The sequence below is a fragment of the Pararge aegeria genome, chromosome Z, assembly GCF_905163445.1.
Source record: "Pararge aegeria chromosome Z, ilParAegt1.1, whole genome shotgun sequence".
Classification (NCBI taxonomy): domain Eukaryota; kingdom Metazoa; phylum Arthropoda; class Insecta; order Lepidoptera; family Nymphalidae; genus Pararge; species Pararge aegeria.
In genome coordinates, this window is record NC_053208.1 from 18164274 (window position 1) to 18183478 (window position 19205).

Here is a 19205-nt window from a genome sequence, read left to right on the forward strand (position 1 = left end):
ATTTGTGAACTAAATACTTTTTGTTTTCCTAAATGTTATGTCTTGACAAAACCAAGCGCTCAGTATTATTATTTCCAATGGACCTCCAAGTCTGAGTAACATTTTTAAATATTTACCGTGCTACAATATGCACACGTCTACAAACGTTTTAAACTTTGCAATGTCTTAGATAATGTCAGTGTTTCCAGCGTCATTAGTATAATAGGCACTTGTAATAGATGAACAATTACCATTGTCCTTAAAATTAGTATGGTTTTTTCTAAGAATACGTGTTTTTAATGATTCACATTTTGCCTATTCATGTATAATATACAAATTATAAAAAATAGTTCTTTACTTGTCTCCTTATTTTAAAATCACCCATCATCTATTATCTCATCTGTTTCCAATAAGGTAGAAGGATGAAGAGGTAACAATATTTTTGATGCCTAATTTTTTTAATTTTTTTTTTAACGTTGATAAATAAGTTTTTTGCAAAGGACATACTGGTTCAGATAATAATCTCTCATATACAACAATTTAACAGAAATATAAGCATATAAAATATAACGCTGCTTTCTTCAAGTGCATATATAAAGTATTTATTTAGCTAAATACGACTATATATTTATTATTTTATACTCTTTTACTTTATAGACAACATGCAAATAATAATAAGACGTTCTATAAATTTCAGGGAAAAATAATTTAATAATCAAAGATTACAAGGCTGTGAACTTTTATTAAGATTCCCTCATCAGAAGGTTTACGAAAAAACAAAGATGGGTAAACAAAATAGCAAACTAAAACCTGAGGTTTTAGAAGATCTGAAACAAAACACTGAATTCTCAGGTAATTTCCTTGGCAAGATCAAAACATTCTTAAATCGTAATAATATACAAAAATAAATTAATGCAATTCTGGTTTTTTCAGATGCGGAGATACAGGAATGGTACAAAGGTAAATCTAATTATTCTTATAAGCTCATATAACATTAATATCACAAATATTATATACTTTTAAACTTAATATTGTTTTTAATTTCGTACTTCAATGCGGTTCAAGTCTTGTATTAACAATGTAATGTAGCTACAATTAATATGGATCTTAACTTTAACGGAATTGGGTACTTAGTGTATCATAAAAATAAATTAATAACTGAAATCGTAAACAAAATTATATTTATATTAAATTTGGGGAATAAACAAACAAAGCAATGTAATGTAAGATTGAAATATAATTCATTTTAATACAAGGCATAGATAGATACTCTCTTCCGTACCTTGATCAATCTCCTGAGGTTATTCAAAAAGGGTTTAGTGATTCCTGTTTAACTCAACTTGAAAGTTAAACCAAGCTAAAAGTAAATTTCATCCGACTATGCACAAGCATTATTATGGCCATTATAGCAATTTAATCTATTCAAAAATTGGAACCTTAACTTGTTTTCATAGCTACATTTATATATTTTACAAAAAAAAAAAATTGTTTGTTTGTTACTCGACTGTTATGATCTTGCTTTTAAAAATATAAAAATATTCCTCTTCCAGGTTTCTTAAAAGATTGTCCTCGTGGCCATTTGTCAGTGGAAGAGTTTAAGAAAATATATGGGAACTTCTTTCCATATGGAGATGCAAGTAAGGTAAGATAGAGATTCTGCTAGTTTTTATTTATTTTTTGTGTCCATCCGATGGTATGTTAAAAACCATCGATTATACACAGAGCAACACATAGCAGGACATGCGAGGAAAAGCCCTATAAAGTGCAGCCGCAGTGCAGTGCTGGTATCCATCAACTTTGGGTGTTCAGCGTCATGTGTCTGTAATTACAGCGGCAAACACGCCATTCAGACCGGAACACAGAAACGCAGAAGTGTAACCGGTACTTCTTCACAGGACGAGCTCTATCACCAAAATGCATTTATGGAGAGAAATATAATTTTTCCATTCTTTTTTTACCATTCATATATTTTTTTGCCTTGATATAAACAGGCTTTATAATATTAACAAAAAAATATATGAATGGTACAAAATTTATGAAAAAATTATCTCACTGCAAGAGTTAAATTGTGCGACACGCCTGATAAAATATGAGCCCTGCTGTCGTAATAGTTCATAAGAGTTAAAATGCGATTGGGATACAGCTTAGTCTTTAGCCTTAGACTAAAAATAAAGGCGCCACGTGGTGTCATACGTGCTTATATGTAGGAGTCAAATCGAGTGTTTAATCTGCTATGAAAGAACTATCCACAGGTTTTAAAAATTCGTACAGTGTTAACCTACCCAGTTCCACCGTTCCGCCTTCCATCTTTGAAAGGCTTTTAGCTGAATTTTGCACAGCATATAGAAGCGTTACAGACATCGTCTAGACAACAGCGTCGTGACTTTGTATAGGACCCTTACTATGGATGCCAGTAAGAGTTCTTTCCTAGCCTCGCACTTACGGCACGATTGCTATGTCTAGACAGCATCGTCGGACCTGTGTATTACTACTTGATCTCATATCCAATAAGACTTGTAGAATGTTATTGACATTAACTTATTTGGTAAAGTTAGGTCGTTCTTTTAAAAATACGGATTTGCTTTAACATGCTTGTGTTGATTTATTCGGAAACTAAGCTGGATATGTATAAGAATCGCCAAATAGGAGGCTGCGTTGCGTTTAGACGAGTTTTAATGAATTAAAAAGTTTTTTGTAATAGTCCTTGTAATAATAGGTATGTCTATGTATTACGTATTCTGTATATTTAAAAACTTATCAGATCATACTTCTCATTACAGTTCGCAGAACATGTATTTCGAACATTCGACGCAAATGGAGACGGCACCATAGACTTTCGGGAGTTCCTATGTGCTCTGAGTGTGACATCGCGCGGGAAGCTAGAACAGAAACTCAAATGGGCCTTCTCCATGTACGACCTTGATGGCAACGGTTATATATCTCGGCAAGAAATGCTCGAAATTGTTACGGTACGTAAATCCAATATTTTATTATATTTCTATTATATATTTCTTATGTTTTTTAGGAAACATTTCGCAGGTGATTTTTCTCTTAGAAGTCTAGAATGTAAATAAATAGCTTGAGGTCCAGTTAAAATTAAAAGCATTTTTACGGTATCAAGTGTGTTGAGGACTGTTTCAGTGAGAAAATAATCGCCTGTGGACATTTAGCATTTCCACCCTCGAAACCACCTAAACCAAGTTAACCATTCTATGATGTCCAAATACTACCATAAACACTTAAGGTAACGTGCGTGCGGATTTTGGTGGTTTTGCATTGTTGACGATTTAATGGAAGTATAAGATGCCTATTCTGTTTTGCTTTAAATATATCCGATGTAGCATTGGAATTATATGAATACTAGGAGTATTCATATAATTCCAATCTATGATAATTTATTGAGAACCCTTTAGAGACAATAGACAATATACCAATTACTCGAAGGCTTTTGATAAAAAATCCTTCGACATCATATTTAGGTACGCGAACGTACCCACGCAGATGCTATCAAAGGCTATATTGCTATTTTTGTACGAAGGGCTCTCAGAAATCCGTACAAGTGGAATAATGTTTATATCAACCAATTACCGGCCCACTACAGGCCACGAGTTTCATCCCACGACGAGAAGGGGCCGTAGTCCACCACGCTGGCCCATTGGTAGACTGAGTAATACTAAATGAAGGAAAAATGTTAAAGAATACATTTTCATTTTATTCCGATCCACATATCTATTCTCTTTGTCACTGTCGTAATAAAAAAAAATCATTTTTCTTGATTACAGGCAATCTACAAAATGGTTGGATCTGTTATGAAAATGCCTGAAGATGAATCTACGCCGGAGAAGAGGACCGATAAAATTTTCCGTCAGATGGACAGAAACAAGGACGGCAAGTTATCCCTTGAAGAGTTTATCGAAGGGGCTAAGAGTGACCCCTCCATTGTCCGACTTTTGCAGTGCGACCCGCAATCTCAGTGATGCCGCAAATACTAAATGGCTACGGTCAAGCAACTAAGAATAACTAAACTCTATCCAGAACGAGGAACATTTTCTTTATAACCGTGCCTCTAAGAACTAGTGCGTGCGTTCTGGGTGACATCGAGTTATCTCCGAGAATTGACCTACTGCTTGGCTGTCATTAAGTTCTTCCTCTTTTGTGTTCTACGCAGCCTTTTCTATCCATATCTTACCTAGTTATCGTATAAATATTGTAATTTTGTAACGATGTATTTACTGTGATTTGGACTTGGCGCAAAAGCGTTTGATTCGACAATGATAGGATTTAAGCTTCCAGTATTCTATTCCATAGTGTTTACCTCGGTGCGAAATTGTCGGGAGTACACATAGATAGGAGACGAGTTTTATTCCCCATGATAAAGATATGAGTCCATTAATGTTTAGGTCAAATGAGTAATGGGGTCAGGTGTGGATCAGTGCATTAGTTTGACGGCTTGTCGCTTTTGCGTTATCTCTAAATCGCTATTTATATTCGTATATCATGATGTTTATTATTAATAAGAATATTTTGTGTAAACCATCAACCAAATCCAACATGAAGACAAAACGTTACGCCTATTGAGTTAACGTTAACGATTGATTATAAGCAAACATTAGTTGAAACTTTAAAGCAATCAATATAATGGGTCGCAAAATGTAGCTGTCCTACATTTTATTTTTGCTATCCGCGTGGCTGTAATCTGAAACATTAAATGTTAGTTATTGAATTATTCGATCTACACATGAATCTCTATTTCGTGCTTCGTCGGACATGCTTCTTGAATACACGTCCACACGAATCTCGATTTTGTCTTATCTTCTGACGAGTATCTTAAATTTATTTTCTGCGAATCTCAAAGTTGTGTTTTCTCAGATGACTATATTACCACTGGGAAAGTTTATTTTATGTAATACAACTCATGGCGGTGTTTTCGCGAAGTCGAAGCGCTTAAGTAGTTCTTTAAAAATAAACAGTGACAATAGACTACGCGCGAAAGTGAAGTTATGTATGGCGTCTTATACCAAAAGTAATCGTCTTAAACAGCTACACTAATAAGTTCTTACGCTGGTTTGGTTTTAAATTACAGCCACTGATCGATATTTTACACTTGTTTCTTGAAATTAGTTTATCTAAACATGAGATTAAGTAATTTTTATTGTTGTTATTTAAACATTTAGTGCCTGGATCTTAAAATAAGTCAACTAGTCTTCTGCATATTTCAAGCGGGCCATTCACGGTTGCGGTACCACTTGCCATGACGGACTAAAGACGAACTGATTGTCCCCAAAAACCTATCCCTCTAAAATTGTTGTTTTGTTTTCTATTGCAAATCCTGCACACTTTTTGTATGCATTTCGTTCCCAAGTGGTTTTTTTCCTAATTACTACACTGGCACTTATCTCTTATTCATGGTTAATTACATTTTTATGTTTTTTTTTACAATTTATTTCTGCGTCAAACACGTGAGTTGACCAGTCGAATCGAGTTTGTTGCTATCACACGTCATTTGACGCGATAACGTGACTGTGAATGGCCAGCTTAACTTTTTAATTCTGAAATTAAATTCAAGTTCTACTATGTGACAGAGTGTAATACATTAATTTACAATAGGTACGTTCATGACCGTAATATATTAAAATAATACCAATTTCGTTGCATGCCTTTGGAGGTGTTAATCCTATAAAGAGACTTAAAAGTATGAATTCATAAATAATATATAAAGTAAAACTGAGAAATAATAGACGCTTTCTAAAAAATATCCCTCTCGACAAGAGTAGCAACGTAGGTAAATCTTAGTTATAAGAAATAATAGTATAGGGTTAATGCCTCTTTAATACGAGTCAAATAGGCTAATAAATTTTAAAACGATGGTAATGACAACTATTCAAATGCATAATATACAATCTATATAAGTCCATATTATACAACTGACTAGATTAGTGGCCGATTGCAGTCTTAATGGCACCTTTATTCAGGTTTTATGACTATAAAAGTAGATTAAGAAATCCGCGGCAAAACGAATTTCATTATAAAAACGATTTTTTAATAGTCGTATTGCTATCTTCAAATTAGGTAGGCAGTACCTATTTTTTATTTAATATCATCATATATATTTTACTAGAAACATAAAAAAAAAACGAACGCCGTAAGTCTGTAGTGAGTTTTTAGATACTCTTCCACCGTATGGCAGCTACTAATTGATGAGAGAAACTCATTTTTACATTTCGCGTTTCTATTTTAAAGTGGCAATATCTCGTTTACGGTTTTTCCGAAGATTTAGGGCGCCTACTCCTGTCATGCGGATATCTAACCGCGTGCGGTTCTAGGTGTGCAGGCCGCCCGTATCCTATCATTTCATATCAATTTTTCCTATCTCACGGGCTCCACTCAGGCGGGCCCGCAGATTATTAGCGCTACAAGGTGCAATCTGACCAGAGCCGCACGCGAGTAGAAATCCGCGTGTCAAGAAAAGAGCCCATAATTTTCGTTCACGAGTAATAAAAATGGATACTAGCAAAAATAGTTCAAAAAATATTTATCAACGTCAATAAAGCAGATGCCACACGGTGTGGGTTCCAAAATCTCACTCGGGGAATGTCAATACTGGTGAAAAAAAAAAATAGTTTTGTCTTACTTTTATATGTTTTCTTTAAGTTTACCGTGTACCTACAGTTCATTAATCATCACAACAATTTAGTCATTTTATTAATAAATGTATGCCTTAAAATTTAAATGAAATTTAAACATCTGACATTTGCACAATTTCACAACTATTTACGCAACAAATTACGTTATGACGAGTATGATTTTACAGTCCTAATAACATTGTTTTGATGATATTATTAAGATTTAATTTTAATGGCAAACTTATAAGCTTAATTTTTAGTCATGAGTCAGTCTAAGTATTATTCTATTTTATTATTTAAAATGGTTGATGGAGTTTGTAATATTATATAATGGTTAGTGCTTATTATTACCTATAGTTTTAAGAGTCGACAATTGTTCAACTGCGCAGTGACTTAAATAAATTAAGTCATTCGCTTGTGAGTAACACAAAAATGGATTTGTGCATAAAATATTATTATGAGATATTTGCAAATTGATTTTGTTAGATAGTTACACATTATAGCGTGCAAACCGTGTTTGTGCGGGCATTAGGTATTTTCCTCGCTAAGATAAAAGGTAAACAAATAGGGCACAATATGTAATATGTTATTTGAACTAACACATCGAATAGTGTCATCAACTATTGAAAACCGAATATCGTGGGATGATGGTAACTCAAATACCTTAATAGTTTTTTCTAGTCCTGTGTTTTCGCGTCTTAGTTTCACACTTTCGCACCGAACATGCATAAATACCGTGCGCGTCGTCTGTCCCCATGACGAATATATAAGATGCACCCCTAAAGTAAAGCTAGTCTTCCAAGGAATGTGGTTAAGTTAAGATTATTAAGAGATAAAATGTATTTTTTTAAATTGTTTTTGGATACGATTAACAGTTTGTATATTTGTTTAATAATTGTATTATTTACCAACGACAAACTAATAAAAAGTTTAGCGTTCCGGTATGATTACGCTTAGAAACCGATTGACGGCGTGGCTTCTGACTGCCATAACCCGACCGCGGCGACCGATTCCTAAAAAGCATGCCGTAAGATCGTTAGGAGCAACATTGAAAACGCGAGATTTTTTAAATGGTAAATTTGATAGGTCTTTAGCAACTATTTGGCAATTTGACTGCGGGGAAGTCCCGAATTTTGCGTCACAAAGAATGCAACACGCCTTGGCATTTTATTTTATTCATCCATTTATTTAAACCAGATTCAATAAATCCATTGGCAATTGATCTAAATATATTTATTATCAGAGTTATGAGCGGTTTTTAGCAATCAAATATCACTTGCGGTGTTCTCTATAATGTTCTCGTATGGCGTGTGATGTTATTATCACCACCAGTAATTTGGAACTCTTTAGGTGTTTTTTATGGAACATTATTATATTTGTGCGATATTTTCGTTTTTTTAATGATCTGAAATACGACTGGCTGTGCTGATTTACCTTTTATGTTTTCGGAGGAAATACTGCCGCAGAATTTGCGAGCGATTTTATGTAACCATCTGGCATAAATAATAAACAGACAACGACAAACTATTTAATATGTATCGTTAACAAAACTATTTTATAGGGTTTTATTAAAACACTAATTATTTCGAGTGTTAATAAAACAAATACCAATAAAACGCGTCACTTAATGATATGTGTAATTAGATAATAATTTCGAAAACGTTAGAGTAAATTGCTAGAAGAAAAGTAACAAATTTTTAAACTCTTGTTTAAAATGTTACATTACGCCCCAGTAGATTAAAAAAAGTGTTATGACTTATGATTATCAAAGCGCTTTTAATAAGAATGCTAATTGGAATAAGTTTTATATACCATTTTTAAAAAGGGAACTAGTGAAGTTAAGAAATAACATTTACTTATTTAATAGAATAGCTAAAACAGTATAACAAACAATTCACTTAAAATACAGTACAGAGTAGGACAGGAACATTGGTGTTTTGAAACAACTGTCTATTAACTGATAACAGCGTCCAGTTACCTTAGAGTATCAGTAACTTTATACAAAAACAGACTTTTGCTAAAATACTGCGTAATCATCAGGGTTTTATTATATTGAGATTGTATTAATTATAACGCTGCTCACTTATTGGCTAAAATATCCCTTGAACTACTCGTTTTAATCGACTTCGTTTAGTTCGAACACAAGTGCCTTAGCGTTTATAAGAATATTCAAGCAACTGCGGAGACTGCAGTTGGTCGCAGTATACAAACGCGTTTGCGGTCGATTTAGTCAATTCAACAGCTGAGTTTCTTACTGCCCAGTCGCCTGAGTAAAATCGGTCGAGCGAACGTTTATGCTACAAAGTGCCTGTTGACTTAATCAGTAAAGCAGTATATCAAACTCCTTATGTAACACCCGAGTGCTCAAATACGATTATTCTTTGTGAAATTTTGGATGATAAAGTCAAAGTCAAAGTCAAATATTTCTTTATTCAAATAGGCACATAGATGGCACTTTTGATGCGTACATTACATGTAAAATATGACATAGGAGTGAGTTGATAGCGATAAATAAATTCGTCAACTTAAAAATAAAGCTACGAGGGTTCCAACAGCGCCCTGGCCTAAGAAGAAGCCCACAACAAACTTAGCCGGTTGTTATTTTTTTTTGTTATCACCATCTCAAATTGTCCTTTAAAAACTTATTATTATAAAAGATAATTTTGGTAGCTCACGCCCGAAAAAATATCGTATTTTTTTGTTAAAATATTACAGAGATAATGTTACTTCACTGTTTGATACCGTCTACTTAGTGTATAGTAATGTGGTTTTGATATAAAATAAATTGAACAATTAATAATTTCCTGACCATATTATTGTTTTTTGTAAATACATATTAGAATTATTTGCAAATTATCTGTCTATGACGCAATTATTTGAAATCATTACACGTGATTATAATTGCCAGTCGTGAGCGTGTTGAATTCATAGATGGGTTTCTTCCAAAAGATACGAAATAGTTTGTTTTGTACCATAATCTGACCATACATCATTGCCAAGCAAATATCGATACCAAATTGTATGGAAACAATAGACGAAAGTAATTATCAATATAATATAATGTTAATATAACGTGCGCGTGCGCGATGTCATGGGCTACTGTAAAATGACAAAATGATCATCCTAAATTTTACATAGTTACGATATTTTAAAAAAGTTTGCTATCTCTGGCGTTAAAATTTCATTAGAATAAGCTGTAAGAGTAGTTCAAGATGTATTAGCCAATGTCTCAGCTTTACACTGCCTTACGATTTGCAAGCGCAAATGACACTAGATAAATTTATATTATTTGTAATGCTATGATTGAGATTACCAGTTTACAGAAGTATATTAAAGTAATGGAATTCGGGGTTCCATTTACACACTTTATGAGTTGTGAGTAAAGCGAATAAAGAAAGAGATAAATTAATTCGCACCCCAAACTACCTGGTGAAGGGAGCCAATGAAAACCGAGTAATAACAACAATATGTTTACTACAGTTTATTTTTTGTATCGCTGCCATATGTTTGAGTACAAAAGGGCGTTTACACTGGTTTCGTAGATCTTCCTGTCTGCAGAAGTAGAAAATATTTTTTTTAACCTATAATTTTTTTGATGACATATTATTTTGGTGCAACTTGTCGGCTCGATTAATTTTGTTTTATTTAATTTATTGTAATAATAATAATTTTATTTGAATCATTTGAAATTATAATTTTTATGATTTTTTAATTATATTTTTAAACCAATTTTCCACTCGCTTAAATGTATTTTAATGAATAATAATCACCATTGGAAATGTAGCTTTTCACTTATAGTATCGTACGAGTCAGTAAAGCACATTTGATTCGTAAACTAGGATTTTTTTATCATCATAAACAAGCTTTATTTTTTATTTTTATTCGTCATAAACGAAACTTGTCTTAGTTTTTTTGGACTTTTTCCTTTGTATAAGTAGTAGTAATAATTCTTTAATATTGTCTTATTTATTATTTAACGTTTAATCATGTATTAATTTAAATAAGTAGATATTTGTGTGTGGTTTCGCTATAACATATAAATCCCGTGCTATATAAAGTAAAATATTTAATAATAAATGCACAACCTCCCGCCGCACAATATAATTATATATTATTTAGCATAAAACATACGTATATATTTTGAATTATTATAATTACCATTGCCTAATTTTTCATACCTAACACTTTATCCTGTGTTTTTAGATTTCTTTTTTCAATAAAATTTTATTAATCCGCGATCTGCTTGACGAAAATAAATGGCATATAATATAATTGTAAGAAAGAGATGTGTGATATTGTAATAATTATGATATCATATAACATCAATGAAATGGTAACATGGCGTCACTTTTATCTAAAAAAAAATATCTTCTTGTAGCACCATTTACAGACTTTATTGTAAGGTTAATAATTATATAAAATATATTTACACTATTATTTAAAACAAGTGGTGATGCTATATTTTATAAGTTTGGATCCCATTCATTATGTCTACGAATTGATATTTTGAAACTTTCAAAAATAGTATTCTTATGTCATTGAGCAATATCTAGGTAATATAACAATAAATGTGAACGTAGCTCACAAATCTTGATTAATGTAATATGGTGTTCAAAACACTTCGCATCGTTACCGTATATACTATGATGTTTATAATATGAAACGATGAAGTTTTATTCTTTATCCGACTGGTAATTCGATTGGCACATGTATGTATGGTAATGGGTTTTGAATGTAACCAACGTGATAATAATATATACTAATATTATTATCACGTTTGTTACATACTAGTATAATTTTCAAATTCGTTATATTAGTATATATTATATACTAATATAACGAATTTTTGACAGCGGCTGTTGGACACTAAAAATGGGCAACTTATAAAATTATTTATGCAGAGTTGAAGCAAAAATTCAAAATAAAACTCTGCATCAACTCACGCGTTGGGTCAATACTTACGTGTTGATAAGGCACACATGATGACGCCTAATAGATTGTGCAGCTTTTTGACGTATGAAGTGCGATCACTGTGCGAGTGCGAGCTGTCAGCTTCGCGTTGGTTCTACGAACTATGTGAAGTGTGCCATGAAATGTTTAAAAAAGTGCGTCTGAAACTATGACACGAAAAGTTCCGCACTAAGGTATTAAGCGAGGAAAAATAATCAAACATACTGTGAAAATTTGAACTCTACCTATAACGGTTTATGAGATACAGTCGATAATATATGCTGATAGAGAGATAGAAAGCGGAGGCTTAGTAATAGAAACCGGTGGCAAAACTATAAATGAGTTGACACTCAGCGCAGTTAAGTTTGCTATAATTATTGCGCAGTGCAGTGTAGTTGTTGCCCATCTTTATTGTACACTCGTCGGTCTTACATTTTGTTAGGACGTGCCAGAACTTTACTGGTCTCTCAGCAACATTTACAAAAGAAAGTTATATATTAAGGGGCTGATTGATAACACGAATGTCTTATGATTTTGGAGAGTAATAAAGGTGATATATTAATTATTATAATATCATATAAAGCGTATTATTGTAATATTATTGATAATAATAATTTATGTTTAAGGCAAATTTAATTACACTGTTATATCAACATCTGAGCAATTATTTAACGCTTACATAATATTTTTAGGTATAACAGTTACGAGCAATAATTGAACGTACAAAGTCGAAAGAGTATAATGAACGGAAAACAATCAAATTTAACAGATCCCATTTAGTTTAAGTTAGAATAAGTAATCGATCATCTGCGTTCGTATTTTTAAATATCATTAAGTTAATGTTAAACGAAGTCGCGCTAATTAGCATATTCTAAAATTACTGTAAGTGATATATATTATATATTTTAAAATTAACTGTTACGTCATAACACCAACTGGTTTTGAATATACATAGATACTTAGAACTTAGTAATTAAAGTTTGTATGTCATTAAGGGTTAAATCTATTATGCTGTTTACACATAGACGGAAAGGTCTGCGCTCGCTATTACCATCTTCACTAGGTGTATCAAGTCTGCAATGTTATGAAAACGTCTCCCTTCGCGATTATATTATGCTTGCATAGTGTTCATGCTTTGATATGGTACATATGAATTCCAATCGATTTATCTTAGTCCAAAAGCAAGTTCATTTGACTTTTAACGTTAAATAAGATAAGATATAATAATATGTAGGTTACAAAGCAAGCTGTCAAGTATAACTTTATACACTTTTCCCTATTTCTGTCTTAAATATTACATTAACGTAAGCTAAATAAAATATTCATGATCATATGTAATTAATATAAATAAATTATTTAATAGGTATATACCTATAGTAGATCGATAGACCCAGACAGATATTAAACTGTACTAGTCTAGTGATGAATATAGATATATTATACCTTTAGTTCATGGACGATGGATCACGTTCACGGTTAAGACGGAGAGGGCTGAAAGTGTAATAAAGGGAACTTTTGTGATTTAGAAATTCAAATTTGTAAATTGCATTTCTGTGAAAAGATTTGCTAGATAACTAGGTAGGTACGTGTAGTACAAATGGATACAGAGACTGTAATTGTTAATGGATGTTGTTAAAGATCTCTTCTAGCCCAGTGTAGACACAAATAAATTTAACCCAATCTCTTTGTAAAAGTGCAGAAAACAGCGACTTTTCTTTCAAATCTATGAATTTTATAATTGTTGAAAATAGGGCTTTGAATGTCATTAAATGTTTAATACTTCTGAAACTTCTGCAATAAACAAAGTTCTAAAAGTCGATGTTATTATGTAAAAGAGATAAATATTTTAATAGATAATTTTAACCATGTATCAATTGTTAGATGTTCGTAAAAATTTTATGAAATTGTAGTGATTATTGGGTGTACCTATAGCAAATTTTCTTCCGTCAACGATATTTTAAATATAAATATTTATATCATTTATTTAATTATAAATTTATTTATTTAAAATAACATGAAGAGTATTTACAAACTATAGGTGTCAAGACAATAAAACCAATAACAGTTTTTGTTTAAATCTTACAATGTTGCAGATCACATCTGATTTCTATTTTCATTCTTCTCAGTACTAGTAGCAAACATCAGTTGATTTCTTTTTTTCTATTCTTGCATCTTTTTCAGGCAGTGGTGCTATATTTCATCTCCCGTACCTTGCTCTTTGTCTCAAATCTATTCCATATTCCCTACTCCAAATTCTAGTCTTTTGACTAGTCTACTAAACCATCGAGACTCCAATCTACATCATCCAATCGACATTAGCGGATTATAAACTTATTATACGGATACAATAACATATTTATACGGATAGAAACTCCCTAAATAAAGGTGCCTTTAATCAGGTTAGTAGACTCTAAGAATTTTCCATTATTTCATTAAAGCCCTTTCAGGGCTCTGCGCAGATCAAGTGACAAACCACCCGTCAATTATATCTTCGTTAGCCAATTCTAATAGAGTTTTAAATAAGAGTAAATGAGAAGGATAAATTTGTATTAAACTCGAATTTGTTCATACTTCAGACAGCGCGCTCTTTGCGTGACATTGGTTGGGCGACTTATCAGTGTGCTAACTAAAGTTTCGACTCATAAATATTTTTTTCGGTTTCTGCTATACCAATTACCATAATGTTATGAGTAATTGGTATGAAAGTGCCACCTTCTTTGTATACTCATTGACAGTGCGGCGAAACGCAGGCATCGCGGGCAGAGGGGGACTCCTCTCTCCTTTACAACGGTCCCTTTTTATTGTGTGACCGAGTACACATTACATATTATACAACCTTAACTTAACGATCAATATGAGGTAGAAATATACTTTTTTAAATTTAGTTAAACTTTTATATTACGAATATTTAATTTTTAAACCTTTTCATGTTATTATACGAAATATCTAAAGCGATGGCGCCCAAAAATTTTAAACTTATAATGCAGACCTATCTTATAGTTTAGGGCTCCAGTTACTACATATTTGTTTCAAATTTAATGATTTATTATCTTATTGATGCATTGCGATGCGAACGTTGCTGATAATTTCACGAAGTAGTGTTTTAATATGTTTACTGATTTACTTTATAAATCATATTTTCAATGGAGTGTTAAACCCGAGCAAAAAAAATAATACGACTGTCGACTGCACGAATTTTGTTCATTTAGAAACAGTGCCATAAGGCCGCCTTAATTAATTTTATCAAAAAAGTTAACTAGTGATGATTTAAGGATTCTAACAATACTTCAAAATCTGTAAAGCATTTAGAAGTTACGGTGTAATTAAAGAAACTTCCGAAATGTTACACTTTTTTTTTGGGCATAAATAAACCAGCTTTGAGGGCAAATTGTTTCATAATCTTACGAATATATCAAATTAATAATAATTTTTAAACTTAGTTGTCTGTATGGCTGAACCCTGAACGTGGAACCGTACTTGGGAGCCTACTGCGTGCGCGCTAAATGTATAGTAGTAAAAAAATATTATTTTTATACATATTTTTTAATTTTTGTAAGAACTAACTGAGAAAAATATGAATTTTTCTTCGTAGCTTTTTTTGGGGTCTTCCAGTATAATAAGCGACCTTTGCCTTACTTATTTTAGTAAAGAACATAATTAAGTAATTCTAGAATTTTACGGGTGCTAATTTTATATTTTCACCCAAATAGCTTTGAATATTTATTCTAATTTATAATATGTAGGTATGCTGTATGCTAATAATAGTTCCATGTATAGTTTAGACTTTAGGTAATTTTGACATTAAAATAGGTAGGTTTTGACTTTTCGATTCACACATTTATCTTACACGTAGGTAGGTAGAAAAATTTGCACCACTAATGCTTACATATATTATATACTTACTCTAAAAGTATACACTATTTTATCAATATAATAATTAATAATCACAAATAAAAATATATGGTTATATTATGAAATTCAAGATAGATTAATTATCTTACAAACTAATTAAGTTTTGTGAGTACCAATAACTTATATTTAAATTATTGTAGAACCGTAATAATAATATATATGATTGAAACATTTTTGTTGTTCCATTAATACAGGGTGCTATTAACCATATAATACCAGCTTAATATTATAACCTTAGATTGGTATTGTATACACAAACGTGAAAAAACACTTACTGTGACAATTTGGGTATTTATCGTCTTAACAAATATTGCACGCTACACAATATTACAAGCAACTTATTTAACAAAGGCAAAACTTTGTATTTATAAAATACTCTTTAATAATTCCTACATTGTTATATATTGATTTAAACGGTGCTTATATCATTATTAACTACCTAAAATCCAAAAAGCAAAAGAAGAAGATCAATATTATTTATTGTTGCTTGTTTTGATTTTTTGCTAGCAAAATAATTAAATTGACAACCTAGGAACTTCACGTCTCTAACGTCTAAATATTAAACCTACCCGCTTATATCAAAATAATGTCTAAAAGTGCAAGTTTAACCAGAAAAACGAGATATTTATAGTAAATCATATTTAAATTTAGTTGTACGGAAACAAAGTAATAATTTCGGTCCGAGACGTTATATTGTAGTATAGTCTAGTTATCTAACGAAGACCGTTTAGCTCAGCTTGTGGTTCAGCCTACAGATGCATTAGGACGGTTTTCGTGTGATAGAATGACAGTACCTGCATAATTTTTAAAACGACTCGTAAGTGTGTTCCTACTTAAGAGTTATTGATGGATAAGTTTTGCAAAAAGAGTGACCTTTTAATTTATTTTCATTTTCTTTTTTTTCTTAACTAATAAGGGTGGATATTGCGACCGTATTTTTGTATATTTTGTTTAAATAAAAATAATTCATTTACAGTGTTTATTTGGTATAGGTACACGATAGTCAAATATGTTGCTACTATATATGTTGATATAGGTTTCCTTAGTCCTTCTTGTACCTACGTACGTTTCTTAATGTAATACATCATACTCAAATCAAATCAACAATTCGAATATTCGTACACAGACAGCCGCGAGCCTCTTGGACCAAGAAGTACGATTTATATTTTGTACCCACGCAAACGCACTGGGTACATAATTTAAATGTTACCTTTTAGTAGTTTTTTCTACTAATGTAACCTTATGCATTATCTACATATCAATTCGCTTATAACTTACATTATCTCGATGTTATGTAATTTACGCTATTAAATATCGGCTTAGTAATATTCCAATGTCATAGTTGAAATACGAAGTTTGTCTTTAATAATAGCACCCTAGTCCTTATTAAGGTTCGCGCTCATGGTGGCGGGAAGTGTCGCAACCCATTGGTCCGGTGCGACCCGACCCTTACCTTTATAACATTGACAGAAATTGATACGAAAGATTCTTTGGTATGCAATGCGTTGCCACGCGCCCCGTCTACGTGTGCCTGAGCCTAGAAACTGCTCTTGATGTCACTTTGTGCCTAAAGATGTCACGTTTTTGCAACCATATGCAGGGTCACATAGTTTTCGCCAGTGGAGAATGAATAAACATTTGCATTATTCTATGTCAAAAAGTATATATTTAAAAGAATAAATTTTCAGCCCTTCAAGATTAATATAGGAAGCATATGGCAGATTTAGCATCGGCTATATGACTACTAGTGGACCCTGCAGTTGGGAAGGCGAGAGTATTATGTCAATAGACATTTTAAATGTTTGGCTCATGAAAGGTGTGATGTCTAAAAATTGTTCTGTAAAGTCAATTTCTAATTCCTGACAATCTTTGATTTAATATCGATATAGCTCTGATACTGTTTTAGATTAAAATTATTATATCTATTTATTAAATCTTTCTTCTCTCAATCGCGTTTCATTTAAGGTACCTATTTATATCCTTTTCTTTGATATAATGTGTTTCGTATAATGTGTGTATTCTATAAATGTTATTGGATTCTTTAACTACCAACTTGACCATTCCTTTACATTTAACATTTTATGGGAATTTTAATCAGGGTGTTGTCGCACGTAAATTATTCTTGGCACACGCAAATTTAGATAAAATTGCTAAAATAAATAAAATAATAACAAAAAAAAAACACAATCGACATATTAAAACTGAATTGAGGTTGACGCGTCTGACAGTTTAATTTAATTTTAATAGAGAACACTAACATATTTTTATTTTAATAAATTATATTTTTTTAATTTAATCTGTTCGTTCGTGAATCACACAGAAACTTCTGAAGATAGAGCAATTTGGTATCAATTGTTGACTCAGCCGTCTCAGATCTTGATGAAATTTGGCTCTGAGATAGCTTGCATCCTCAAGACAAACATTCGATACTTGTGTCCCGGAAAAGCACTGGTTTGCAAGAGCTGCAGCAGAGCAGTAGTAGACCTTGCTTTCGCATATTTAAAAGTGTTGCATAGATATAGTATGCATCTTGCAACAATAAATACATTGTATAATTTGAAGCCTCGGCGAAAACACAGTTCCTAACAAAGTCGCGGGCAACAGCGGATGCATACATGCCTACTAAGATGTATTTTACAGAAAATCCCAGTCGATACAAATTCCTGGGCTGATTCGGTATTCGAATCTCATCCGTGAACATGCAAACCACTAAACCAACGATGCAGTATAGGAAAGGCAACATTATGACTACAGACCTATCTATCTCCGTAGTTATCCAAGATATCAAAGATTATCTAATAAGACGAATCGTTAAAATCGGAGTTGAAATCGTACTCGTACAAGCTATCTCTGTGCCAAATTTCATGTCGATCGGTAAAGCTTGAGCCGAACATATATAACAAAAAACACAAGATAGGTACTTATAGTTTATGACGTTGCAATAATAAAGGTTTTCTGTCAAGATAATATGACAGAGTTATATGTACAGGTGACAGTATTTTTCATCCCCTATTCCAAGGAGATGCAATTGTTTTTCGGCATAAAAAATTGCCTAAATGTTAACCCGGAGTATGTTATAAATATACCATATTTATTTATTTTAATATACCGCCGACCTATCTGGCGCAACGGTGAGCGCTGTGAATTTAAGTACGAGGTCCCGGGTTCGATTCCCAGCTGGGGCAATTTGGGAATTTATAATTTCCGAATTTTCTCTGGTCTGGTCCGTGGAAGGCTTTGGCCGTGGCTATTTACCACCCTACCGAAAAAATGTGCCGCGAAGCGATTTAGTGTTCCGGTGCGATGTCATGTAGAAACCGATTAGGGGTATGACTACCATACTCCCTATCATCCATGAAGACTATGAAATTCTTATGTTTTTAAATTTACAGCATTTTAAAATCTTTCGTTTTTTTTTTTTTAAGGTACACCTATCTTTATTATTGAAGTATTATAATCCGCTACTTAATGCAATTCGAGGTAGGGGTTGGACCACGTTAATTTATTCTAACTACTAACTCCGGACTGGTTCTATCTATCTGGTGCATAGAAGAAACCTACTAGGTTCCTAGGTATATTTTATTTTTGACCCTAACCGGGAAATTAATCCGGAATCCTGTTATGACCTTTAAACGTACTAACCTCCAAACAAACAGAATTTAATATGAATGATAAAAACCGAGAAATGGGAAAAAAATGCCCGTAGTGACCAGACTGGGTTAGTCATCGCAGTGCTAGAAT

At 32.4% G+C, this 19205-nt stretch overlaps 1 protein-coding gene across 1 annotated transcript in view; it reads left to right on the forward strand.

The window, feature by feature from the left end:
- LOC120636339 (neurocalcin homolog) overlaps nt 1-5565 on the forward strand; it is a 131820-nt gene extending 126255 nt beyond the window's left edge. The window contains exons 2-6 of the mRNA XM_039907771.1: nt 677-831; nt 913-939; nt 1530-1621; nt 2760-2948; nt 3762-5565. Coding sequence (XP_039763705.1) covers nt 762-831; nt 913-939; nt 1530-1621; nt 2760-2948; nt 3762-3956 — 573 coding nt within the window. The 5' untranslated portion in view covers nt 677-761 and the 3' untranslated portion in view covers nt 3957-5565. The remainder of the gene's footprint in view (nt 1-676; nt 832-912; nt 940-1529; nt 1622-2759; nt 2949-3761) is intronic.
- The last annotated feature ends 13640 nt before the right edge of the window (nt 5566-19205 follow it).